The 27,685-nt window shown below is 35.1% G+C and overlaps 1 protein-coding gene across 25 annotated transcripts in view; it reads right to left on the reverse strand.

Moving 5' to 3' along the window:
• The window catches only part of DCDC1 (doublecortin domain containing 1), a 483,101-nt gene that overhangs the window by 207,928 nt on the left and 247,488 nt on the right, over positions 1–27,685 (reverse strand). For all 25 annotated transcript variants that reach the window (XM_077863419.1, XM_077863438.1, XM_077863436.1 and 22 more), the window contains 4 exons: positions 25,202–25,320; positions 13,945–14,005; positions 3,566–3,700; positions 3,016–3,173 (listed from right to left, as the gene is read on the reverse strand). In XM_077863419.1, coding sequence (XP_077719545.1) covers positions 3,016–3,173; positions 3,566–3,700; positions 13,945–14,005; positions 25,202–25,320 — 473 coding nt within the window. The remainder of the gene's footprint in view (positions 1–3,015; positions 3,174–3,565; positions 3,701–13,944; positions 14,006–25,201; positions 25,321–27,685) is intronic.

Raw genomic sequence — 27,685 nt, forward strand, 5'->3', positions numbered from 1 at the left:
ATTTGTTTATCAGAAAAAGAGAGATGAATACCTCTATTTACATACCTCATAGATTATTGGGCAATAATGCACATAAAGCACTGACATGAAGTCATATATGTTAAAAATTGAATATTATCTTTCATTTTCACATATTACCTGTCACTAACTACCAATCTCTCTCTCTCTTTTTTTAAGATTTTATTTATTTATTAATGAGAGACACAGAGAGAGCAAGAGAGGCAGAGACACAGGCAGAGAGAGAAGCAGGCTCCATGCAGGGAGCCCGAAGTGGGACTCAATCCCAGGACCCCAGGATCACACTCTGGGCCAGAGGCAGGTGCTCAACTGCTGAGCCACCCAGGCATCCCAATCTTTCTGTCTTTCCTCACATTTGGCTACTTGTGGTTCTCTCCTTCTTTGGCTACTTCAAAGGAAATAATATACATTTATATCTCTGCATCTTTTTATTCTTTTCAATTGTATGTTCTTTCTCCAGATTATTTGCTCATTAGTGTTTTTTGTTCTAAAATTTTATTTCTTTCTCCAATTTCCACAGCTCAGATCATTTCACATTATTCCTTTATTTTTTGTGATGATTTTTTTCCTGTATTTTGTAAAATTATCATTGATAAAAGCAAGAAAATGTAAAGCCCTCCCTTAAGGCTGTGATAATTTAATGCACTGATTCTCTTATATTTGGACAGCATGTAAACCTAATAAGACAACCTAAGTTTCAAAGTAATCAATATGCCAAATTCAGTACCATGTTCTAATTTTGCCCAACAATTCCTTCCAAAATGGGAGGAAAGTAATTGCTTTAAGTACTTACTCTCTACTCAAAATAACTTTGTTAAGGAACAGAAAGAAGGAGAGAAACTGAAATTACATCTATTATGGTAAATCGTGGAGGTGGAGAGTAGAATGAAGATAAATCCCCGTGGCTTTAAGAAAAAAAAGAGAGAGGGGGAGAGAGAGAGAGAAGGCTAGAAGAGTTGCTGTAGCCTGAGACACAAAACCTGAGAAAGGCTTACTAAGATAAGGGTCCTGGGAATTTTCTTATGAAATAAATTCCAAATATATTTAGTCAATTCCTATTGACTAAAAATCACAAGTCTAACTACAACCTCTATTAAAAAGTGTTTTCTACTCTACTTGTTTTCAACACATTTGCACAGACCACTCATTGAGCGCTTCCTATATTCCTGAAAATTTAAAGACAATTAATTTTAACAACTCAAACAAGTATTATGTTAAGTGACATGAACTGCTTTGTTGTTTGTTTTTCTGTTAGTTTTGTGAAGATTTTTTGGCTCACATTCCCTAATACTATATACCTTTCTCCCAATGTCCCATCATCAGACTGTACTGCTTCAGAGGAGATAGAACAACAAAATACAGAAGACAAATCAAACCCCTCAACCACCTAGTGCCCTCCATCCTCATAGAAAATATTTCCAGGCTGGGGAAGGAGGGAGTCATGGGAAATTAGGAGTTATCACTGGAGTCCCTGTACACTGACCCACTAGGACCACGGCCAACAGGTGACAAACACAGAAATCCCATGTAGGTTTCAGAAATCTGGGAGCAGCAGGAACCTGTGCCTCTTTGAGTAGAACCCAGGATAATGACAAGACCCCCTCATGCTCTCAAAAAGCTTACAGTAGAAGTGGCTGCCAAGAGTCTAGAAAGGCCAACAACGGTCTCATAAAATAGTACTTAAGTTCTCCAGTGGCTCAGTTTTCCCTGAGTTCCTGTTTAACATGAAAACTTCAAAGATTGCTCCCAAGTGACTACATTCTAGTGACCTGAACAGAGTGGCCCCGCTGAATAGCTGTGGCTTTGGGGTCATGTTGGGGGTATCAGAGAGTTGAGAATCATATATGATTAAAAAGCAACTAGCAGAAAAAGAAGCTAGAACTTAAGTCTCTGTACAGGTCCAAGATATTTCCAGACTATTATACAGCAAGGTACTAAATTTGTTCTTTTGTTTATGTGCTCTATCTTACTCAAAATAACAAAACCAAAGTGAGGTGAGGTTTAGATAACAAAGAGACAATAAATTGAAAAGTCAAATTTGTTATCAGGAAAAAAATACTCCCCTTCTGTTAAAATCTGAGGCAACAATGTATAATTTAAAAATATAAGATAGCTTTTAATTGAAATAAAAGCTGTCATATTGTATACATTAAACTTATACAATGTTATATGCCAACTATCTCTATAAGGCTGGAAAGTTTTTTTAAAAAGATATTAAAAGTCATTTTTTTCTTTCTTCATGCAACTGACATTTCTATCTACAGTTAGAATATTTAAAGTTAGGAATTCTCTCAAACTTTAGTAAGTACAATAAAAAGTATATTACTCCTTTAAGAGTTCATTTCCAACAATTATCATATTAAAATTGCAATTTATAACATCATTTTGTGATTTACAACATCAAATTCAACAAAAATAATAATAACACTACTACTTATAATAATAAACATTAACTTTCCAGTTAAATAAAGAGAATCAGAGAAATAGCTTCTATTTTCCAACCGAGGGTTATTTTCATTTGGTTAACAAAGTCATTGGTTAGTGTTATTCTATAGAAATTATGTCAATTTTTAAAATTATCACTGTTTAAGACCATCCATTTTCATTTACTCTCAGGTCGAAATATAATAATGTTGTTATGAAACGCAAAAAGGCTTATCTATGTGGGTATAAGGTTCTTAAAGCCCTCTTGGTATTTTCACAATTGGAAATATGCTCAGTATCACTTTAATTATGTTATTTCAGAGTATTTTAGTGAGATCCCAGGACAGTAACCCTTCTCAAGTATATTTATAAACAATACTATGCATCAAGCCTTAATGAAATACACATAAATGTCACCTCTCTTCATCAAATGTGACCCGAAAACAACTGTGCTTGAAAGCCAAAGGGTTTTTGAGATATTTCAATAATCTTCAAGAAATCAATCTTACATGAAACTGAAGGAAAACATCGAATGTCATTGAGCAATAAAGCTCCCTTCTGTCAGTGTCCTACCTCTGAGCAGAAGCCTTAGGATGTTTCTCTTCCAGTTTCCTCACCAGTGCCACTGTCAGCTGCCTTGTCTCCCCAAGAGAACCTTCTGGCATTAAGTGGGTGTCTGAAGGCTCTGGCAGTTGCTTCAGACCAGGGACGGTGGCACTTTTTTGCAGAACCTAATAAATGAAATATAACAATAATGTAGCTACTTTTCATTGAGTGGAAATATCTAAGCTATATATGCTCCACATTTAACATTACACTTTTTAGGGTCCCTCCAGTCTTCCTCATTCAGCACAGAAATTATTTGTATACAGCCAGATGGAAAGGCAGCAGTCCTAACAAAAGCGACTAGGTCATCCACTATTTAATAAAATAATGTTTATATGATGTTTATATAAATATAAATGTGAATATAGACATTTATATTATGTATATGATTTTAAACAATCAGTATCATTAAGATGTGAATTTGTGCTTGTCTCCTGAAAGCAACTTGAACATTTTCTCTTTTCAAAATACATTTTAGAGATCTATTTCTGTCTTGCCTCTGGCTCACTACACTGACCTCTTCTGTTAAGCTGCTACCATGTTCCTGATGAGTTGTAGTCCGGGCACCATGGTGAATGTGATACTCTGTCTGGGTCACATCCACTTGCGCAGTTAGCTCCTCTAGGAAGGTCAGAACAAACTGAGGATAAGCCTAAAGGAAAGGAAAAACATTAAAAGTACTACTAGCCTTGTAAGTAACAGCCAATAATCTATACAACTGTAATGATGGGAGGATAAATTAAATTCGTAGTAAGAAGGTCTGATTAATACAATGTACCTTATTATCTAATTCAGATCAAGATCAAGCCAAACACCTTTAATATTAGGATTTTCAGTTAGTTGTTTACTCTGATCAAGTTTAACTAGATTGCTAATCTTTACTTTCAGAGAGATGATAATATGAAAATATTAAAGCCATACTATATAATAATAATAATAGCTAGCATTTATTGAGTTATTTCTACATAAAACGTGCAATTTCTATATTGTCTCGGAGTATTCATTTCTGCTCTAGAAGACAAGAAAACAAATGGGATGGATGAAATGCATTAGCTGCATTAAGCATTGATAAGTTAGTAACCTGAGGAGTATCAGACAGAAAGTAACTAGAGCATAAGTCTATGAACACAGATAGAAAGGGATAGAAGGGCAAAGTAGGCGTTTAATAATCATGATTTGCTACATACATAAATGAAGCAACAAATACTAATAACATGCTAAGTATAAATGAAGCAACTGAGACACATAATAATTGTGAGATCTTTAATTGGCCACCTCTTGCTGACTCTGATTTTGGATTTTTTTCAGCCAAATAAGATGCATAGCTGCCCATCAGGCTAACTGGAGAGCATAACTATTGGTCAAATGTATTTGCCAACAAGCTTTCTGATGGAGCAAGTGGTTGCCATTTCCTCAGACACCTTTAGCATGTTGGGCACCCTTGTTCAAACCTCCACACTGGGCCTTGTAGCCACATCATCAGAAAGAAGGGTGATGCAACAGAGAAAGGATATGTCAATTTTGCAGAGATTCAGGTATTACGACCCTTTAACCCACTTACATCTATCTAACCCACCTTTCTTCCCATACATTTTGCTTCATATTTGAAATTGAGCAAAAAACTGTGATCTGAGCATTTTATCTGGTCTGTGCACCTTTCTGTTCCATGAAATCTATGATAGCTTATCTAGGAGTGTACTTGGAGGCTACTATTGCATCAGAGTGATTTCTACATGACAATATATTTACATGTTAATCCTTGCTACAGTCCTTTGAAATGGATATTATTATTTTGCCCATTTTAAAAACAAGGAAACAGACAAATGGAAGTTAAGCAACTTGCTCAGTGTCATCCAGCTTGTTTACTAGCCCATAAAACCTAGATATCCTGCCTCAAGTGTGATTATAAACTTCGTTTTTAAAGCGTAGAACTAAAGTTCTGACAAAAATATGAAGAGGTGTTCAGGGAATAATTAAAGGGCACTAAAATCCTTTTATTGTTCTGGAAAAAGAGATACTGAATAACTTTAACCATTGTTCTTGAAACTATATAAAATGTTGAAAATGTAAGGGGTTCCAGAACCTTAAATGCATATTACTAAGTGAAAGAAGCCAACCTGAAAAGGCTACATATTGTATGATTCCAACTATAAGACATTCTGTCAAAGGCAAAACTGTAGACATAGGAAGAAAAAAAAGATCATCAGTTGCCAGGGGTTAGCAGAAAGGGAAGGATGAATGGGCAGAGCACAGAGAATTTTTAGGACAGTGAAACAATTCTGCGTCGTACTATAATGGTGGATGAATGTCATTATACATTTATCCAAACCCATAGAATATACAACACTATAAGTGAACCCTAATGCAAATTATGGATTTTGGGTCAATAATGTGTCAATGTAGATCCATCAGTTGTAACAAATGACCACACTATATGGGATGTTGATAGTGGGGGAGGTGGTACATGTGTGGGGAAATGGGGTTTATGAGAACTCTTTGTACTTTCCACTCAATTTTGCTGTGAACTTAGAGCTGCTCTAAAAAATAAAGTCTATTTAAAAAATGTAAGGGACTCCACCAAAAGTACAAGTGACAAAAGACAAATAGCTAAATTTTACCATATCAAAATTTAAAACTTTTGTGCTACAAGGTCCTCAAAAAATGAAAAGGCAACCTACAAAATGGGAGAAAATATTTGCATATCATATGTCTGATAAGGGATGTATATAATGAATATATACAGACCCCTTACAACTCAATAATAAGAAGACAAATAACCTAATTAAAATATAAGCAAAGAATCTGGGTAGAAGATATTTCTTCAAAGAGGGTATATAAATGGCCAACAAACACATGTAAATAACATGGCTCTAATTCTGACAGTTGTAAATCCCTTATATTCTGATAGTATGAAACTATCATATTTTGAATCCTCTAACAGAGGTAAAGACATTTTATCTAAGTTTATTTCAGAGGTATGTTTTCCTCTTATTGGAAGAAAGCATAGCTGGAACATGGGAAACCTCAATATATATCCAATGAGCTGGTTGAGGCTGTCCCCAAAAGGTAGAGCCATGATGTATCTGAATGTTCTGCTAGACATAGCAGAAGCAAAGACCAAAAAAAGAAAAAAAATGTCATGGCCTCTCCTTCCTAGAGTTGACATGACAGTCTAGCTAAGGTGGCAGACATACACAAGTAACACAGAGTGATGAGTTCTATTATTCATCCTCCCACCAGATATTTGGAGAGATTTGCAAATTGTCCTGGCATTTTCCATTTGGAATCTTTCTAAACCATCCCCACCCCAGGTAATGACTATTCTAACATTTTGATACCATAGTTCTTTGGAATTCTCTGTGCCAAGACAAAGTTCTCTTGATCTCTAACCAGGCACCTACCAGTTCAACATTCAAACCACCAGTATCAACAACTCCCTCCTCTAAAATCTGGAATTCTAATCTTCTCTTCTAGGGAGTTGTCAGCCTCATCTTTGGATTTTTTTCTCCCAGTGCACCTGCACATTATTCCAAATTGATGCCTATTGTCTTAACCCTCATTATTTCCCAAGTCCCTCAGCATTTTGGGCTTCATTATATTCTTCTCATTCAAATCCACTCACCGCTGGAAGATAAATTTAATGATTTGTATAACAATAATTGTATAAATGATAATGTATTTACTAATACATCTTTGATCACATCATTCTCACTTAAAAAACTTTAACTAATAGCCTCAGTACACACTGATTAACAGTACTGTACTCTTCTGGCTTCAAATTCTAGCTGTGCCATTTACCAGCTTTGCGGCTAGAAGTTCTACTCCCTTGAGGGAGGGAGAAATTTTCTATGAAAACTGAGTAAGAATCTTCTCAGAATCTCATGCTGACCAAAATCACCTTCAGGATATGGAGATAACTCTCTGCTTGCTAAAGAGGATCCCATCCATTTGTGAGATTTTTTTTCACTCCTATGTACATTAGAAACTAGTCCACATATTTGACTGAACTTGGAGCTCCACAGAAATACTCATGTCCTTATGAAAAATACAGCAAGCAGGTCTACAAAATATGTCTTAAATATTAAGAATATTTAATGTCTTAAACTCTTAGATGCTCTATCTCCTCTTGGTCAGTACATGATCAGGAATATTTTTAAAAAGTGCTTCTTTTTTTCTGATCATAAATGCCTTTTATAGAAAACTTAGAAAATACATAGAAACTTAAAGAAAATAATTATTCATCCTCCTATCACTTGTTTTGTGTAGAAACTTCCAGTTTTGTTTCTACACACACACACACACACAATCTTTGATACAGTATAAATAAATGTTTTCTTATCTGATTTTTCTCAAATCACATTAGCATTTTCCTCTGTCATCATTAATTATTCTACATTATTTGTAGTATCAACATATGGTATCCATAATAAAGACATATCTAATATATTTATACAATCTCACTGTTGATTACCTGTTTTGAATTTTCAATATTATAAACAAAGCTCTAATAAATACCCTTAATGATCTATTATGATACATACTATTAATTAATGCCTTAGGGTAAGTTGTTGTAAGTGGAATTTCTGAGTCAAGGGACACCTGGGTGGCTCAGCAGTTGAGGGTCTGCCTTTGGCTCAGGGTATGATCCTGGAGTCCCGGGATCAAGTCGCACATCGGGCTTCCTGCATAGAGCCTGCTTTTCCCTCTGCCTATGTCTCTGCCTCTCTCTTTATGTCTTTCATAAATGAATAAATAAAATATTTTTTAAAAAGGAATTTCTGAATCAAAAAGAATATGTATTTTTATAGATTTTGATAAATATTGCTAAACTAACCCTCAGAAATATTATCCCAGTCTCTTAAACAGCACCCAATGTTCCTTGTCTCCTATTATTTGTACCCTTGTGTGGTTCCATCCACATTACAGCAGGATTGGTATATGTGACCCAATGAAGATGCCAGAAGTGTTGTTACCTCACTTCTGAGGTTAGGTTATGAGACACACCATAGCTTCCATTTGGTTCTCCTGTTCTCTCTTGCTCTTTTGGATCTCACTAGCTCAGGTTGTGAACAATACTTTGGAGAAGCCCATATGCCAAGAAACTGAAGCCTCTTGTCAACAGCAATATAAGTATGCTTAGAAGCAGATATTTCATCCTAGTCAAGTCTCAGATGACTGCAGCACTTGCTGACACCTTGACTGCAGCCTCATGAAAGACTTTGAATTAGAGTTACCCAGCTAGTCCACTCCCAGGTCCCTGGACTCAGAAACAGAGATAATAAATATCTGTTGTTTTAAGTCACTATGTTTGAAGGTAATTTGTTACACAGCAATAGATAACTAATACAAAATACCAAAAAAAAAAAAAACCCCTCTAAATATAAATACAAAAAAATGTTCATGTTTGTTTTCTTACATTTTCATCAATATTAGAATATTCCTAGTTTTATATCTACTGATGTTTAACAGGGAGAAAATACTGTCTCACTGTTTTACATTTCTTTAATTTCTAAGCGCTGAATGTTTTTATTTGGTTTCGCTCTTCTAATTTTTCTTCTGTCATGTATTTCCCTTTCACATCCTTTATCTATATTTCTATTGAAATGGCAATCCTTTTCTACTGCTTTATCATGTTGATTATATACTAAGGGTACGATCCTATCTCCGGCATTTATATTGCAAAGATTTTCCCTGCTTGTCATATTTCTCTATTTACTCTTTGTTAGGCGACGTAAGATTTAGGAACTTTTAAATTTTTACATACTCAAGGCCATTAGTTTTTTCCTTTGTGGATTTTTTTCAGACTTTATTTATTTATTCATGAGAGACACAGAGAGAGAGGCAGAGAGAGAAGCAGGCTCCTCATGGGGAGCCCAAGGCGGAACTTGGTCCTGAGATCCCAAGATCACACCCCAAGTGGAAGGCAGACGCTCAACCATTGAGCCACCCAGGCGTCCCTCCTTTGTGGATTCTATCTTTGTTTGCATGCTCATAAAGAAGTCTCCTCACCACTAGTGTGGGTTAGATGCTTTAATCCAGGCTTTCTTCTAGACATTTTATGGTCCCCTGTTAAAGTCTAAATCTTTAACTTAGCTAGAACTGCCAGATTGTATAAAGGAAGTAATCTAACTTTAGTTTTTTTACAAATGAATAGAGTAATATTTAACTTTAAAAACAAGCCAAATAAAAGAAATGAAATTTATCCAAGTAAAAACAGTATTGAAAAATGTCAATGTTATATTTAAATTTGTATGTTATTATTACCATTAATATCTACAAATTATCAATTAAGTAGAATCAATATGCCAGAATCATTTGATAGGCCAGAATTTGTGCCAAATACTCAACATGTTAGTATTAATATCTTCCTTTTGCAGACAAATAATGTGAAGCTTGCAAAAGACTAAATGACTTATATAATGCCACACAGCTAATAAGTAGTGGAGCCAAGATTAGTTATTAATATCCTAAAGCAATTCTGTCTTTTTTTTAATAAATGGAATGAGCTCCATTTATGATCCAGTCACAAATAATTATCGAATTATTCTCCACTTTAGCCTTAACTAGATGGAAATAATTTTGGACGTGACTAAATTTAGATCTAATAAAAATTTCTAAACCTCTAAAAGAATAAAATTCCTTATTAATAGTTCTGCTCTGTGAATTGTAATAAAAAAAGAACAGCAATTATGTTTGGGAATGGAACATTAAAATTTTTAGAATCAAAATCCTCTTAAAAAATCATGTGTTTGAAACACAGAAGTATGAACTATTTGCTAGCTACTGTTGGGAATGTACCATTGGGAATAATTAGGAAATTATAAATTGCAAGAAAGGGACAGGTAAAAGCTATCCAGTAAAAGTGGATGTTTAGGTCACTGAATTTGGGGAAAGAAAAGAAAATACACTGAAACCTTGGTCCTGCTCTACTGTGTCTGTTGGAGGGAAGAGCAATACTTAAATAGAAGAGAATTGTGTTCTGGGTACTAGGAGTCTGCTCTGTTTAGGTATATCTCAGAATGAAGCGCTCCTGTGTAGGTACAGGTCAAAATGCTAGAAGGATATTTTAGTACAGTCTCAAAACTCTACTTTTTATGGGGCGCCTGGGTAGCTCAGTCAGTTAAGCATCTGACTCTTGATTTCAGTTTCAGCCCAGGTCATGATCTCAGGGGCATGATCTCAGGGGCATGAGATCAAGCCCCATGTCAGGCTCCACATTGAATATAGAGCTTACTTAAGATTCTCTCTCTCCTTCTCCTTCTGCCCCTTTCCCTGTTCTCTCTCTCTCTCTCAAAGAAAATGTACTTTTTGTTTTTACGAAGGTGCATAAGTAGTTTTGGTCTGTCTGTGACTCCCTCTCCACTAACCTGGAGCTTCTGGCTCAGGAATGTAGTACAGTCAGAAACAGGACAAGGGGAAAAGTAGGATGAACCTCAGAATGAAGTTGGATAAAGGTTATTTGAAAAATGCTTTGCCATTTGATGTCTATGTCAAATTCCCTGCTTAGAAACAAAGCTAAAAGTGTATGTAGTCCTGGTTGATTAAGTTAAGTGACTGGGTTGGAATTTTAGCCAGTGTGCAAATAAATAACTACTCCAGGGAATGCTATTATCTTATTTTTTAAATTTAAATTGTATCAAAGTCTCTAAATTTTTAAAATGATGCAGGTCATGAAATAACAGCTCAACAATGCAATTCTAGAACACTACAGAAATAAAACTATTATTTTTTTTTATCAGTCAGTGTCCAATAAGGAGATATAAACCACGTAGTAATTTGAACAGGAAAAGTTTAATATAAACAATTGGCAACAGAGGATTAGACTGTCAGGAAATTGGCTAGTAAAAGTTAAAGACAACACTATAGAATATGTGAATAGCACATATAGGGAGCAGCGGTGCTGCTAGGCCTGAGATAGAATGCCCAAGGCAAAGGCCTAACCCAAGGCTAAGATCCAAACCACATGGAAAAGTCCACAGCCAATGCTCACTGGATGCTGAAGAAGTCCCTGAGGTAGTTCACCCACAGGATTTACCCTAAATTTGCCTTTGGAGCACCAGAAGAAGCTGCCATAGGGAGGTGCCTAGCTGGTGACACCCCTAAAAAGCCATGCATGAGGAACATGCTCAAGGAAACTATGTGAAAGTGCCACCTGGCAATCCTCAGCAATGAAGCTGCAGGAGGCAGATGCTTGGTGATAAATGGTAGATTTGAAACTGAGAGGAAATATATGGATAACTGGCATGCTCTGTGTTATAGGTTGAATCGTGTTCTCCCCGGAAGTACAATGAGGTCCTAACCTTTGGTACCTGGGAATGTGACCTTATTTGGAAAGACGTTCTTGGGACACCTGGGTGGCTCAGTGGTTGAGCATCTGCCTTTGGCTCAGGGTGTGATCCTGGAGTTCCAGGATGGAGTCCCACATTGGGCTCCCTGCATGAAGCCTGCTTCTCCCTCTGCCTGTGTCTCTCTCTGTGTGTCTTTCATAAATCAATATATAAAATCTTCTTTTTTTTTTTTTAAGAAGTTCTCTGCAGATGTAGTTAATTTAATATTAGGTCCTTAGGGTAGGCCATAGAAGAGAAAAATTTGGACACAGACACATGCATGGAGGAGAACGGCATGTGAAGATTCAGACACAGAGGGAGATGGTCATATGAAGATGGAGGCAGAGACTGGAGTTATGCTGCCATGGTCAAGAATGTCTGGGACTGCCAGAGATGGCAAGAGCAAGGAAGAAAGAAGCTTCCCCAGGAGGACTGAGAGGGTGCACAGCACTGCTAGCACCTTGATTTCAGACCTCTGGCTTCCTCTTATTCCATTCTATAAATCCAGAATAAATGTGGATTTATTCTCTTCCACAACTGGAGAGAATAAATTTCTGTGGTTTAAGCCACCAGTTTATGGCACTTTGTTACAGCAGCCCTAAAAAATTAATACACTATGTATGTCCAATTTCATTCATCTGAGTAATTTAGCATTTCTGAAATCATAATGGTGGGATCCTGAGGCAAACACAGGTACCAGTGATTAACCTAATTTTTGCCTGTCTTAGTTATCAATGATTAACATTCCATTTAGGCTTGGAATCACAGAATAGGAAGAAAATCTTGAGAATTCAAGGCCAGTATTATTGAGGCAAATTTTTATGCAAATATAATATACGTATAGAAAGTACATAAATCTTAAGTATACAATTCAATCCATTTTCACTATAGTAAATACCTATTTAATTAACCACCCAGATCAAGAAAGGGAACATTATCACAACACACCTGAAGTACTCCTCCTATCACTAACCTCCAACTATACCCACTCTCCTGACTTCTAACACAACAGATTTGTTGTTTTTGCTTGGTATTAAAGTTTAAACAACTTTAATCATATAGTGTATATTCTCTTATATCCGGTTTCTTTGTAAACCATTAAGTTTTGATATTCATTGTTATGGGTAATTATAGTTTGTTTATTGGCACTGCTATCTTCCAAAGTCAGAAGACTAAGGCCCATGATCTAAATCTAACTACCTGTTTCTGTAAATAAAATTGTATTGAAACACAGCCATACCATTTATTTACATATTGTGTATGGCTGCTTTCAAGCTACAAAGGCAGGGTTGAGAAATTGGGACACGAATTGCATGGCTCACAGAGCGTCAACTATTCAGTATCTGACCCTTCACAGAAGTTTTCCAACTCTGCTACATATATTCCACTGAATGTCACAATTTATTTATCCATTCATTCTACTGCTAATGAGCATTTCTGTAATCTCCATGTCGATGCTACTACAATTAGTGCTGCTATTAACATTTTAGTAAATATCTTTTCCCTAAGATATTGTATAGACATGTTGCATAGACAGTGGGTTGTATATAGACAAGTTCAAATTTAGTAGCTGTTGCCAGTTTTCCAAAGTGCTAATTTCTTCATTTTAATGACTAAGAAAACTGATGTGGATATCAAAAAGATACCTGCACCCCCATGTTTACTGCAACATTACTCACTATAGCCAAGATATGGAAATGACCTAAGTGCCAACTGATGAATGAATAAAGATGTGCTATATACAATGGAACATTAATCAGCCATGACAAAGAAGGAAATCCTGCCATTTGCTACCACGTGGATGGACCTTGAGGGCATATTATGCTAAGTGAGATTAGTCAGACAAAGACAAATACTGCATTATATCACTTATTTGTGGAATCTAAAAGAGCTGTACTCCTATAAACAGAGAAAGGAAAAAAAAAAGAAAAAAAAAAAAACAGAGAAAGGAATAGAGGTTACGAGGGGCTAGAGGATGAGAGAATTGAGAGGTTGTTTATTGGTGCAAATTTGCAACTATTAGATCAACAAATCCTGGAGACCTAATGCATAGCATCGTGATGATAGTTAACAATAATGTATTACATACTTGAAAGTTTTTTGAGAGTAAATCTTAATCTCCACAAAAAAAGACATAATTATTATATGATGTGATAGACATGTTAGTGAATGCTATAATAATCATAGTGCAATATATAAAGTAACAAATCAACATTTTGTATGTCTTCAATTTACACAGTGTTATATGTCAATTAGACCTCAATAAAAATAATCAATTTAATTTAAAATCAATAGAAATAATAAAAAAAAAAAACCTGGTGCCCTGAAATGCTGGGTTGTATCATAGTGATGAATTGAAAATAATTATTCTTGGTTTTAGAGAACTTGTATTTTAAATTCAAACAAAACCTCACAAGGAAGTACTGAGTTAAGTTAAATTCTAAACTTCTGCACACAGGGAATTATTTGTGCAGAAAAAACATTTCTTGCTTTTAACAATAAGAATATTTATAAGATTCTGGGAACAGAAAAATTTAGGAATAAAAGCAGTAGCTTACGAAGTCCTTACCTTAGAATAAATGCAGCTGTCAGTTCCAAACACCCACTTCTGAGAATTATCTCCTTTATGTCTGTAATGAAAATGTAATTTAGAGACTGACAACTTTTCACCATGCTGAAACGTTTTGTAGGTTTCAAATGAAAGGATCATTTTCCATATTCTGGCAGAAGGAGGACTGCCCAGACTCTCCCAAGGCTTCTACCATTATACCATCCTCACTGCTACCTCAGCAACTAAAGCTTTCCTTCCCTAAGACAACCTATTACCTTGGTACCCAAAACAGTGGTGGTGAAGTTGGTGTGGTGGTGGTGGTAGTGGTGTACATTACCCATGGCAACAGTAATTAAGAGTTTTAGAGAATAAATAGAATCAATAAAAATATAGAAACTTCTGACCCCCAAAAGACCCTCTTTCTATGAGACAGAAAGAAGCTTAATAAAGTATAAGGATTAAGAGGATGGTTGGAAAGGGATACCAATGGAAAATTAGGAACCTCAGGCAGCTGTTTCTGAAATAACCAGAAAATTTATTAAGGAATATCAAAATTTTTTAAACTGAATCTGAGTGAAAAAGGAAAACTAGAATGCAATGAAGTTAATCATGCCTAAATTAACTAATCATGTATTCATTAATATTTAGAAACCTTACAAAGGTAGGACAAATGAATTAAATTAAGTGTAATGGGATGTTAAATAAGACTTTTCCTACTGCCTCAGAGTTTTGACAGAAACTTCAATGGTTGGGAATAAGAGGTGTCAGGTAATGCTCTATTCTAAAGCAAGGTGCTTTATGATCATCTGGGCAGAACATGTCAAGGCAGCAGTCCAAAACTGGCTCAGTGTGCATTAGCCTTTTACCCACATCCAGTTTATATTAGAAAATGTGTAGAATTCTTGGGCATATTGAGATAGATGCTTGATAATACTGTAGGTTTCCCAGTCCCTTCCCTCAAAATTTTGATTCTGAAGGTCTGGGCCCCCCAAAATATACATTAACAAATATTGCAAGTGACTCCAATGGTAAGAACTCTAAGGAATTTGGATGTGTGTGGTCTATGGACCAGACTTTTAAAAACACTGAACTAGAGTTATGACAGCAGCGGAGAGTAGGAAAGACTACACACTTGTTATAAAAGGAGAGCTGAATTGGTAACTGAATAAATGGGGTAGGGTTTAGGGTAAGTCCCAGATGTCAAATCTGGGTAAAGAAGAGGACAAATGACACTGTGAAAAGAAAGTGAATTTAGAATACAGAAGAGGAAGCAGGGATGTGAGAAAACACAGAAGTTCTAATACTTAGGTAAACTTTCTTTTTTTTTTTTTTTTTTTTTATTGGTGTTCAATTTACTAACATACAGAATAACACCCAGTGCCCGTCACCCATTCACTCCCACCCCCCGCCCTCCTCCCCTTCTACCACCCCTAGTTCGTTTCCCAGAGTTAGCAGTCTTTACGTTCTGTCTCCCTTTCTGATATTTCTTTATAAAATATCTGTCAAGGTCAAACTGATCCCTAAACTAAGAATCTCATTCTTAGGCTTTAGACAAATGAAATTCTTGCTCCATTTCAGCATTGAGTAGGATGAGGGGAGTATTAGGGGAGTTGGTCCTTCTGGAGACCTTTTTATGTTGTAATTGATAGAGGTAAAGACAAGCTTTTAAAAATTTTTTTGACTTAGGGTCCTGAACTAAAATGTATTATTATTATAAAGATATTCATTATCCAAGACAACATATAGACTGAGAATTTAAAGGAAACTGAGATGAATAAAGTGAGATAGAGAGATATGAAGTGAGCTGGTCAAAAAATCACAGGTAGTATCAAATAGGTATAGAACCCAGAGCATCTAACTTGCAGTTCAACATCTTCTCAATTAGATTGGAAAAGTGCTGGAATTAGACTGGAAAAGAAATTTGTGTCACTTGAAATTAAAAATGGAATCAACAGTTTAGGCTCACTGATTAGAATTTGATTCATAATCTTTGTGACTTAAAACACTTTGGTATATGGGGATCCCTGGGTGGTTCAGAGGTTTAGCGCCTGTCTTCCGCCCAGGGCGTGATCCTCAAGTCCCAGAATCGAGTCCCACGTCAGGCTACTGCGTGGAGCCTATTTCTCTCTCTGTGTGTCTCTCATGAGTAAATAAAATCTTAAAAAAAAAAAAACACTTTGGTATGAACATAGATTTTTTTTAAAACTATCAACTTAAAAAAAAAGATTGTATTTATTCATTTGAGAGAGAGAGAGAGAGAAGGAGAGAGAGAGAGACCATGAGCAGGAGGAGGGGCAGAGGGAGATGCTGAGCAGGGAGCCTGATGACTCGGGGCTCCATCCCAGGACCCTGAGATCATTACCTAAGCCAAAGGCAGACTCCTTAACCAACTGAGCCAGCCAGGCACCCCAGATTTTTTTATATAGTTGTGTTCATATAATCACTAAATATTCTCAGACTATACAAATTCTTCTGAGGTAAGCTCATGTTTCAACCACTAAATGAAGAAATAATAAAAACATTATTGCTGGTCATTAAGGCTGTCAATCCCAAGCTTATAACTACTTTTCTTTTAAAAATAACAATGGAGTGACTGCTGTAATGCTTTGATGGAAATGTTCTGGGTTTTGATAAAACTTAGTTCATTTTAATTTAGAATGGTTATAGCTCAGTACAACATTATTGCTTACAGGCAATTCCTCCTGTTGCATAAATTATTGTGAATATATTTCTTCAAGATAAATAAAGTGGAAAATGATAATTTTTCAAAGCGTAAGACATCTGCAATTGGTAATAAATGTACTGATGCTGTCAAAAGCTATAAAATTCAGAATTTTGTCTTTTAATTGAATTATAGTGTTGACTTGAGGATGAGTGTGATTATAAAAACATTAACTACATCAATTCGAGTTTTGATTTTCTGAATTTGTAGCATCTTTTTCCCAAAAAATAATATAACAAGAGAGATGTTCACCAGATTGTCAACAATGTGAGGGCAGAGACCACATGTGTCCTTAGAGCTGATCACAGTGCCAGGCATATGATAGGAGATTAAAGATATCTTTGAATAAATAAATATATATGTGAATAAAGTATCAAAATGTTATCACCCTAAAAATTAATAATAAGGCCACTACATAAAATGTTTTGAATTTAATATACGGCAGTTTAGGGCATTTTCTTAGTGCGTAGCTAAAGAACATAAATTATACCTTGATTAAGAAAAAAATCTGAAAGAAACATAAGTTTCCTAGCATTTCTCAAGTATTATCACAGCTCAAATTCTGTTCAAGAATAGACTAGGAAATTTTGCAAACACATAGTTTCAAATCATATATAAACCTGTGAGTTTGCTAGTAATTTCCCTATCAGGAGTCTCTTTATACATACATAAATGCAACCTTTAAATCTTATTACCAAAGTTATAAAAAACAAATCTCTCATGTGGCATCTATACTACCCAGGATAAGAAGATAATCATTCTAACATATAATAACTTATTTTAAAAATAAAATTCCTACAAATAAAAATGCAACTATTTATTTTTCAAGATATTTTACATATAAAGAAATCAAACTTAGATCCAATGTGCAGTGATGCTCATATGAGATTGAATTAGAAAATACCACAAAATTTCCTCTCCTTGGTGAAAAAGTGACAAGCTAAAAAGGTTTTTTAAAGAGAAACAGATAAATATTATAACATGTGCTGGACTAAATTCTGGTCCTGGATCTGACATTAACTAGATTAGATATATGACCTTTCTAGAACATTTATTCTCTAGGGGACATGGAATTTCTTATAAAGATAATTATATTATTGTCATTATCACAACCAGCACCATCACCACTCTTACTACTTCTACTAATAAAGAAGGGTTTAGAAAAGATGCTCTTTAGAGCCCTCCCTTCTCTGACAGCATAGGACTTCCAAGACTAGCCACATACTCTCCTTTTACAGGTCAGGAGAGAATTATCTGCCCTAGGAAACTTGCTCGTTGAATATGCATGCATATGCATTTTACTATTTATAGGAATCTACAAAATGTGTGTGTGTACACACACACACACACACACACTTTTTTTTTTCTTTGAAATATGCCATTTATCAGGGAGTAAAAGCAAGAAGGCAGCCCATAACCACAATTCAGTTTGGGAAATCTCATAGGCTAAATAAAGCTCATTATTTCCCAGTTGACTATAAGGAGGATCATCATCATCATGCTTCACAATTACAAATCTATTTTCCCAGACAGCTTCAGATAGCTCTGGGATCTTCCAATTCTACCTGGACCAAAAGTAGGATCCATAGAGAACAGAGGAAAAGGATTTCCCCTCCATGATTCTTCTTAACGTAGTTGGAGTAGAGGTAAGAAATTTGATCCATCAATCCAACTGTGAAGTTACACAATCTTCTATATGTTTGAATATTATTTTAACATCCAATGCATGGCAAATGGTCCTTTCTACAATTGTGCAGTCTGTCATTCTCCTTTATTTTAACTCTTAGCCTCCTAAACTTCAAGACTTGACTAAAGAGATGATTTTCAGTCTCTCTGATTCCCTGGTGATGTGCTGTTTTCCTGTCTATTTGTCTTTTCGTCTCTGCACCTAACACTACACAGATACACTTGCTGGTTGTAGTTAATGGTGTCCTTAGAGCAGCGTTCATTTAACCTACTCTAGGATAATGTTGGCTGGCTATCACTCCATTTTCAGCAAGACCTACATGGGATGGGGGCGGGGCAGTAGATGAAAAACATCTAATAACTGAAAGATTCACATTGAAATAAGGAAGACAGGAAAGACTATGAGACTGGTAATAGAAAAATGAATGAAGCAGGCTAGAGCTAGTGTGAGGGCTATTATTTGAAACAGTGGAGAAGGCAGCAAACCAAGGGTATATATCCCATCTGAATCTGTTTCTATATCATTGGTATCATGAGACAATGAAAGCCCAGTATTGCCCATTCTTCTGATTTTTTTCAATAAAAGACAAAAATATGTATTTTTTTGTGTAAAATCTCCCTATTTCTATGGACTCACAACCAATTAAAAAATTACAATAATGTGCAGGCCAAACAAAATCCCTAAATTTATAGTCTCCATAATCTAATCTCTGTGTGTAGATGGATGGATGGTGTGTGTGTGTGTGTGTGTGTGCTGCTTTAAATTAGTTTGTGAATTTAACACTAAAAGCCAGATTCAACATATTCACATTCTTTAAAAATGAAGCAAAATCAAGATTAAATGGTGGCCTTATTAAAGGACTTTGATGCAACTGGTTTGTCTGTAAGATATCCAAAATATCTTTTAGGAAGAAGCATCTTTGATTTTAATGTTTATGATTTTTATAATTTTCTATGATTTTCAGATCACTTGGTAATGGCATCGTTGGTTTGCCTTTCATCTACTCATAGCCAGATGTACATCACAGGAAAAATATTAAATATACAAATATGTGCAAGCACTTGCTATATTGAATAAGAATAAGATGAGTGACACCAAATGAGACATAACCGAACTAATGAGGCATGATATGTTTACAATATTCTCTGTGAGTTGTCAGGTTGTTACTTTAAGTGCTAGTTCTATTATTTTTAGTTTTTAAAAGACTATATCTTGATTCATAGCTTTTAAGGTCATATTATACTACTTAGGAGAAAAGGAAAAAATTTTGTCTCTAGAAGTTGCATGAGGATATTTATGTTATTTATAATAAAATATGGTTGTGTTTTTTTTTTTTTAAAAGACAAACAGGCACTTCAGATACTCTGGAAAAAATAAATATACTTGAAAGTACCAGAGGTGAGGTAATCTCTAAAATTCTTGGTCCATATTGCTTTCTAAAAAACAAAATGTAGCTTCACAGTTAGCTAGAACTTCTAGTTTTCCAAATTTTCTACTATTTACTTCCACCTTGCAATAGGTTTTGTTTTTCAGATAAAAATCAAGTTGCAGGGCAGCCTGGGAGGCTCAGCAGTTTAGCACTGACTTCGGCCCAAGGCATGATCCTGGAGACCCGGGATCGAGTCCCACATCGGGCTCCCTGCATGGAGCCTGCTTCTCCCTCTGCCCGTGTCTCTACCTCTCTGGCTCTCTGTTTCTCATGAATAAATAAATAAGGTCTTTAAAAAAAATCAAGTTGCATTAATATAAAGGCAAATAGTCTTCATTTGCATTGGGATCCTCTCTTCTCCCCCCGACCCCCCCCCCCATCACACCTCTCTCCTTTTCTCCCTCTCTCCTTTCCTTCTTTCCTGGATTAAATAAAATCTTTTCTTGTAAATGGAGATTTTTTTCAAGTTAACTTACTACAGTTTTTTAAAAATTATCATATCTTTTCTTGTCCAGGCTCTCTTCTCTCTAGGTAGCAAGGATGTCATTTGTGGTTTTAGTCCCACCTAGATCCTTGACAATCCTGGCCAGAGTAGGAAATAACCCCAGCGGGCTAAGGCCAGATTGGCACTGATTTCAGTATCCACTAAGTCCAGGGAGAGCCCTGGACATGAAAAGCTTGTTCATCAAGCTATATATAACCTTCCCAGACACCTGACATTTTGACCTGGACCACTGGTCGACCATTCCACTGAGAGTGCTCCTCCCCCACCACTTCCCTCTAAAGTAAGCATTCAGTCATTCCTTACCTATCATTTTGATTTTTCTTTTGTTTGTTCCCCTAGTTTGTCTTTTTTGTATTTTTCAAAACAGCTTTTTTGAGAAATAGCTGACACACAATATTGTAAAATACTGCACAATCGACAGACATATTTGAAGTGTAAAATTTGACAAGTTTTGAAACTTGTATATACCTGTTAAAACATCCTAACAATCAAGATAATGAACATACCTATATCCATCTGTCCCCAAAGTTTCCTTGTGCCCCTTGGAATCCCAGAGTCCTATCTCTTCTCACCTTCCTATCTTCAGGCAAACACTAATCTGCTTTCTAATTAGTTACCATTTTCTAAAATCTTATATACATGGAATCAAGCAATATATTCCTTTCATTGTTGGCTCCTTTCCTTCAATATAATTACTTTGAGATTCACTGTTACATGTATTAAGAGTTGGTTCCTTTTTATTACTGATTATTACTATTGGTATCTTTTTTATTCCTTTTGTTTACTATTTTATCATACAGATACACCATAATTTATTTATTTATTCACCAATGGATGGACACTTGTGTTGTTTCCAGATTTTACTTTGGCTTTAGAAATAAAGCTGCTTGAATGTTCATTCCCGTACAAGTTCTTTGTAAGGATGTATGCTTTCATTTCTCTTAAGTGAATTTCTAGGAGTGGAATGGCTTGTATCTAATAACATAGATACATGTTTACACCTGAAACATGTATATACCTGCACATGAGCATGTATATATGCATGTATTTTAGTAAATTACCAACTCTTTCTCAAAATGACCACCATTTCATCTTTCTACCAAATATGCATGAGCATCGTCTTTGTTCCATATCTTCCCAACACTTGGTATGATCAGTCTTTTAAACATTAAACATTCCTATATATGTAGTGGTACTTGATTATACATTTATTTTGCATGCAAATAATTATTAACACTTTTTAATATGCCAACTGTATCTCTTACTTGCTAAAGTATTGTCCAAATCATTTATCTGCCTATGTTTTTCTCAAGTTGTGTGTGTATACCTTAGGATATACGTTATTTGCAAATATTTTCTCTTTCTGTGTAGACTGCCTTGCCAATCTTTTAATAGTATCTTTCAAAGAGCAAAAATTCTTAATTTTATTTTTTTAAAGATTTTATTTATTTATTCATGAGAGATGCACACACACAGAGGCAGAGACACAGGCAGAGGGAGAAGCAGGCTCCATGCAGGGAGCCTGACATGGGACTCGATCCTGGGTCTCCAGGATCAACACCCCGGGCTGAAGGCGGCGCTAAACGCTGAGCCACCAGGGCTGCCCAAATTCTTAATTTTAATAGAGTCCAATTTATGAATTTGTATCTTTGTGGATCATGCTTTTGGTATCATGTCAAAGAAAGTTTTGGCTAACGCAAGATCATATATATTTTCTCCAGTGTTTTCATCTATAATATGTAGAGTTTTATATTTAGTTCTATGATCCCTTTTGAGTTAATTACTATATATGGTGTTAGATGTGTGGATCAAAGTTCCCTTTTTTTTTAACATATAGATATCCAGGTGTTCCATCACTATTTGTCCAAAAAAATTGTTTTTCTCCAATGAATCTCCCACTTTTATCAAAAATCAGTTAACTATATATGTGTGGATCTATAGGGATGCTCTATTCTGTTCCATCAATGTAACTGTATACTTTAGTGCCAACAGCATACTGTTTTCATTATTATAGTTTTATCATAAGTCTTGAGACCAGATAAAATAGTTCTTCTACCTTTGTTCTTTTCCAAAATTATTTTGCCTATTTTAGATTCTTTCTGTATGACTTTTTAAATTAGCTTGATTATTTCTATAAAATAAACCTGCTGGGATTTTGATTGAGATTGCATTTAAGTATATGGAGGAGAATGGATATCATAATAATACTGAGTCTTTTGATTCATGAATGCAGTATATTCATGCATCTATTAGGTCTTTAATTTCATTTAGCAATGTTTTGTAGTTTTCTTTTTTTTAGAAAAAGATTCTATTTATTTATTCATGAGAGACACAGAGAAAGAGAGAGAGAGAGGCAGAGACACAGGCAGAGGGAGAAGCAGGCTCCATGCAGGGAGCCAGATGTGGGACTCGATCCCGGGACTCCAGGATCACATCCTGAGGCGAAGGCAGGCACTCAACCGCTAGGCCAACCAGGCATCCCTGTTTTGTAGGGTTTTTTTTCTTTTATTTTCCTTCCTTCTTTTCTTTCTTTTTCTTTCTCTTTCTTTCTTTCTTTCTTTCTTTCTTTCTTTCTTTCTTTCTTTTTGTAGTTTTCAATGCAGAAGTCATACACATATTTTGTCTGATTTATCCTTAAACATGTCATATCTTTGATGTTATTATAAATGGTGTTTTTAAATTTCAATTTTCAAAGTTGTTAGTTGCCAGTATATATAAATACAAGCAATATATGTATATTGATCTCAAGTCCTCAAACTTGCCAAACTCATTTATTAGCTCTAAAAACTTTTTGTACATTTCATAGGATTTTCTACATAGGAATCATTTTATCTGAAAACAAAGATAATTTAACTTCTTTTATTCATATCTAGATGTATTTTATTTCTTTTCCTTTTCTTGTTATACTGGCTAAAAGTTTCCATGTAATGCTGAATAGATCAGAATGGATAACTTGGTGGTTTCTTCATGTTTCTTGTCCTTGGAATTTGTTGAATTTCTTGGATCTGTGGATTATAGTTTTCACAAAATTTGGAAAATTTTAAGATATCATTTCTTCCAATATTTTTCCCTGCTTCTTCCCTTCAGAGATTCTAATTACTCACAGAATAAGCCATATAAAGTTTCTCATATCTCACTGATGGTCCGTTCTTTTTTTCCCCAATATTGCATCTCTCTGGCTTTCATTGTAAGTAGTTTTTATTGCTATCTGTTCAAGCTTACTAATATTTTCTTCAACAATGTCTAATCTACCACTGCTCACAGCATATTTCATTTCATAAACTGTAGTTTTCATCTCTGGAAATTCAATTTGAGTCTTTTTATATCTTCCATATGTCTATTTAATATGCTCGGTTTTTCCTTCAGCTTCTTAGGTATATGGAATACAATTACAAGAAGCATTTGAATTTCCTGTGTCATTTCTGGATCAGTTACAACTTATTGACTTTTCTCTTTCTTGTAACCATGGACAAAATCAGCTGAAACATCACTGGGTTCCATGTTCAATGGTCTGGACCTGTCATTATCACTGCAAGTTGATTCTTGTTTTGTCTCCAGTTACAGCACTGATTCTGCCCCAGAAATCTTGTTATCCACTCCACATATAGTACCCCAACAAATTGGGAACTGCCTTGGGAAATATGAGTTTAGAACCCTACTAGCACTAGCTAGTTTGCATGATACCAGCATACTGTCTCCCTCTCCCTTCTGTCTAGGTTTCCTAATTAATATACTCCTACTCATCTATGGAGGTATTTACTACCACATGTGGCACTCAATAGCAATTACTTGTCTGGACTTTGACCCATCAGCAATGTAGCCTTGTGGCTAAGAGTGGGTTATAGAGTCTGACCTCTTGAGTTTGCATTCCTCTCCAGCCAGTTAGTAGGCATGACCTTGATTAAGTGATTAACTTCTCTGTACTTCAATTTCCTCATCTGTAATAATAATAATGATATCTACCTTTTCAGGTTGTTGTTAGGATTAAATGTAACAATAAAATATAAAGAAATTAGAATAGTGTCTGGTTCAGAATTTTGTTGTTCTTGTTGTTGTTGTTGTTAGATTGAGAAGTACAGGTAAGATTTATATCAAGGAATCTGACTCTATAGACAACATTCTTAACCATTATGTGATATTCTAATAACTATTGGACTTTCTGCTCTGTCTGTTAAAGAAAATGTCCCTTCTGTATTTGTGGTTGGGCTGGTTTCTTTTGTGCCTAGGTGCCCTAGTTCTGGTTTTGGCCGAAAGCACATCCTATGTAGAAGTAGTTGGATAATAGCTTTCTAAGTCCTGAAGCACAGTAGAATTTGTTTTTGTCAATGTTAGATGAAATCAAAAGACAAATGGGCAAGAAAAAAAAGTACCTAGGAAATAAGATTTCCAAACCATTGGTGATAAATCAACTTTCTTCTTTGCTGCTATTTTTTTGCTATATCTAGTTTTCATTTTTAATTTGTTTTTCCCAAGTCAGTAAAAATGGATTGGAAGGAGACTTCTATTGCCCTACATATTAGCAATTTTCTGTCTTCTCAATTTTTCTTTCCTAGTTCAGTATTTAATATTCAGAAGATTTAGAGAAGGTTAAGAATACACATAGGACATTAAATATTTAAATTAACAATCAAAATGGATAAAAAGAAAATGAGTTCCAATAATTATAGACTAAAGCAGCAGTCTGTTTACAACACAGGTACACATTGAACACCAACATTTCTCTTTTAAAAATACCTAGAAAATACCACCAAATTAAGTGGCATACATTTTCAAGCTTGTTTTAGATTAGAAAAATTAATATTGATATTATGAACACAAATTTAAACACCTAATGGAATATTCCATCTAAATTGGTAGGCATCATGATTTGACTGCTTGGAAATCTTAAAATTAACATTTATTACTTTGAGCTAAATAGCTCATAAGCATTACCTTTTCTGTAGGATTAATTTATACCCTTCTAGTGATGTTCCCTCAGCAGCCTTGACTCTGATTGGATGACCAATAGCTAGGCAGCCCTGCGTTATCACCCGGCTCAGGATCATTCCAGTCTTCCAATGAATAGAGAGGGGGGAGAAAGGTCTAAATAAGTTAAAAGAACCAGAAAATTCAACAATGTGTCACAAATAGTGAGGTCATTATGCCTGGATAACCCCGGATATTAACAGTTGCTGAAAGTGAAACACTACCCACAACTTAGCAGTCAGCGAGCCCTGCTCAGAATCAGTGATCTTCTGTCCGACAAGGGTGGCATTTTACAGTTCAGCGCAAAATAAAACAGACCTTGATATCTTCATTTGTCCTTTTTTTCTGTGCATATTTCACAGTGCAGCGATTTGGGGTCCATCATGTGTCACTTGTTATAGTTATAACTACAGAGCTTACTTGAAATACGTATGCACAGAGGGAAAAAAAAGTGCAGTGAACTGAAAAGATTGAAACAAATCCTTAACCTTCGTACCAATTTAAAGTTTTACTCTGAGTTTAAATACCATTGGGTTAAACATTTTAAGGTAGTTTGTGAACTGCTTTTGTTTTAAATATTAGGATACTCTGATAAGGAAATGGATTGGGAATATCGTTTAAATGGCCATTTTCTTACTAAGGGAATCAACAACACATTTTAAATAAGTGACAACCACTGAGGAATTTATTTACACACACTGAGGATTTAAAGCATGCAAATCTGTTTATCCTAACAGGTAAAAATATTTATTTTGAAAAAAAGGAGAGAGCATTCAATCTAAAAAGATTTTCCAAATTGCTTTCTTCTTTGCGCATAACTTTTCTCATGTTTTTGCTATGTGCTAAAAAAATATATATGATAACTTAGGAAAAGTATTTTTTAAAATTTTGGTTCTAATAAACACTGGATGGAATCCTCATTTGAACATGCTTGTCTATACAGGAAGAAATCTGCTTGGGGAAAGGATAAAAGAATATTTATCAAGCACTTTCTATATACCAGATACTATACTAGCACTTCACACATGCTTTCTGATTAATCACCACACAACTGGGCAAGATAGGTATGACTAACTTCATTTTATAGAGAAGGAAACAACAGTATAGTGCAGCTAAGTAACTTTCTCAAGGTCATATAAGGGATTCTAATTCCCATCTAATTCCCATCCCCTCTAACTCCAAAACCCATACTCTTTTCAGTAAGCATTTCAATTATTTTTGAGAAAATTTTAGACAAGTAAAGGTCTTTTGCTATCATGAAATTCTAGAAACAAATAAAAAATATGAGATCTAGAAAAGAACTTTCCATATCTACTGGTCCAACTCCTTTCAGATAAGACTAAAGCCCAGCTACAGTGTGTGACTTACTCGAGGTCACCCAAGTTTCAGTGGCAAAGCTAACACTAAAACATGTCCATTATACTCATAAATTGGCCAAATACAGAGCAGTGTTTTATATTACAGTGAAAAGGTGTAAATTTTGAAGTCATAGAGACCAAGAATCTTTCCTCTCTTACTAGCCTCAGTTTTTTTCAGCTGTATAATGTATAAGATTAAATGAGACAATAAATACATAGAAGATGCCTAACATAAAGCAGATGTTTAACAAAATGGCAAATATTGTTATAAAACCTGAAACAAGATGCATCTAGTTAAAAGAATCTTCAAGTTGGAAATAGATTGAAGAAGTATCTCATCTAACTTCATTCCTCCTTGATATATGAAATGAATATTTCTTGGTGCCTTTATATCTTAATTACTCTATATTTTTGTTTTTAGCTCTCAGAGAATAAAAAACTAACAGTTAAGGGCAATCCAGATTTCATTTGAGAAAAGAGTTGCAACCTCTCCCCACCCCAATAAAGTAGCAACAAACTTGGCTGAGTGACTCTGTACCCACAGAAGTGCTAAGAAAAGGCAAAAATAATCTATAGTGAGGGGGCAAACGAAGACAAAAGAAGGGTATATACAAACTGCACCATCTCCTTCCAGACATAAATATTTGGTGGCAATTACAAAACATATTTCAATAGTAAGAAGGAAGGGCAGAGCAATTATGTGTTCTCAATTTAAATCAGATTAATTGTATAATAGTAAAGTTAAAAAATTAAATAGTGTCAATACATGGGTATAAAATTTAGTGTGTTAGTCATTGTTCACATTTTATACCCAGGAATTTCTCTTAAAACTGTCCTTATAAAGACCATACACTGTCCTTATATGGTGCTAATCCAACAGGCTCCATGGAGCTCATCAGTGAAGACTAAGGAGTGGAATGACATTCAGACAAATTTCATGAAAATGGTGAGTTTTTGGACTGGACATAAGCTTTATACTGAGTTTAAATACTCTTGGAGTATGAGCTAATCAGCACATCTGAAAGTGAATTGAATGCGCCCGTGGGGATCTACAGAAGCCCTCTGCACTAGACAAATCAGGAGCAGAGAAGTA

The sequence above is a fragment of the Canis aureus genome, chromosome 21 (genome assembly GCF_053574225.1).
Source record: "Canis aureus isolate CA01 chromosome 21, VMU_Caureus_v.1.0, whole genome shotgun sequence".
Classification (NCBI taxonomy): Eukaryota; Metazoa; Chordata; class Mammalia; order Carnivora; family Canidae; genus Canis; species Canis aureus.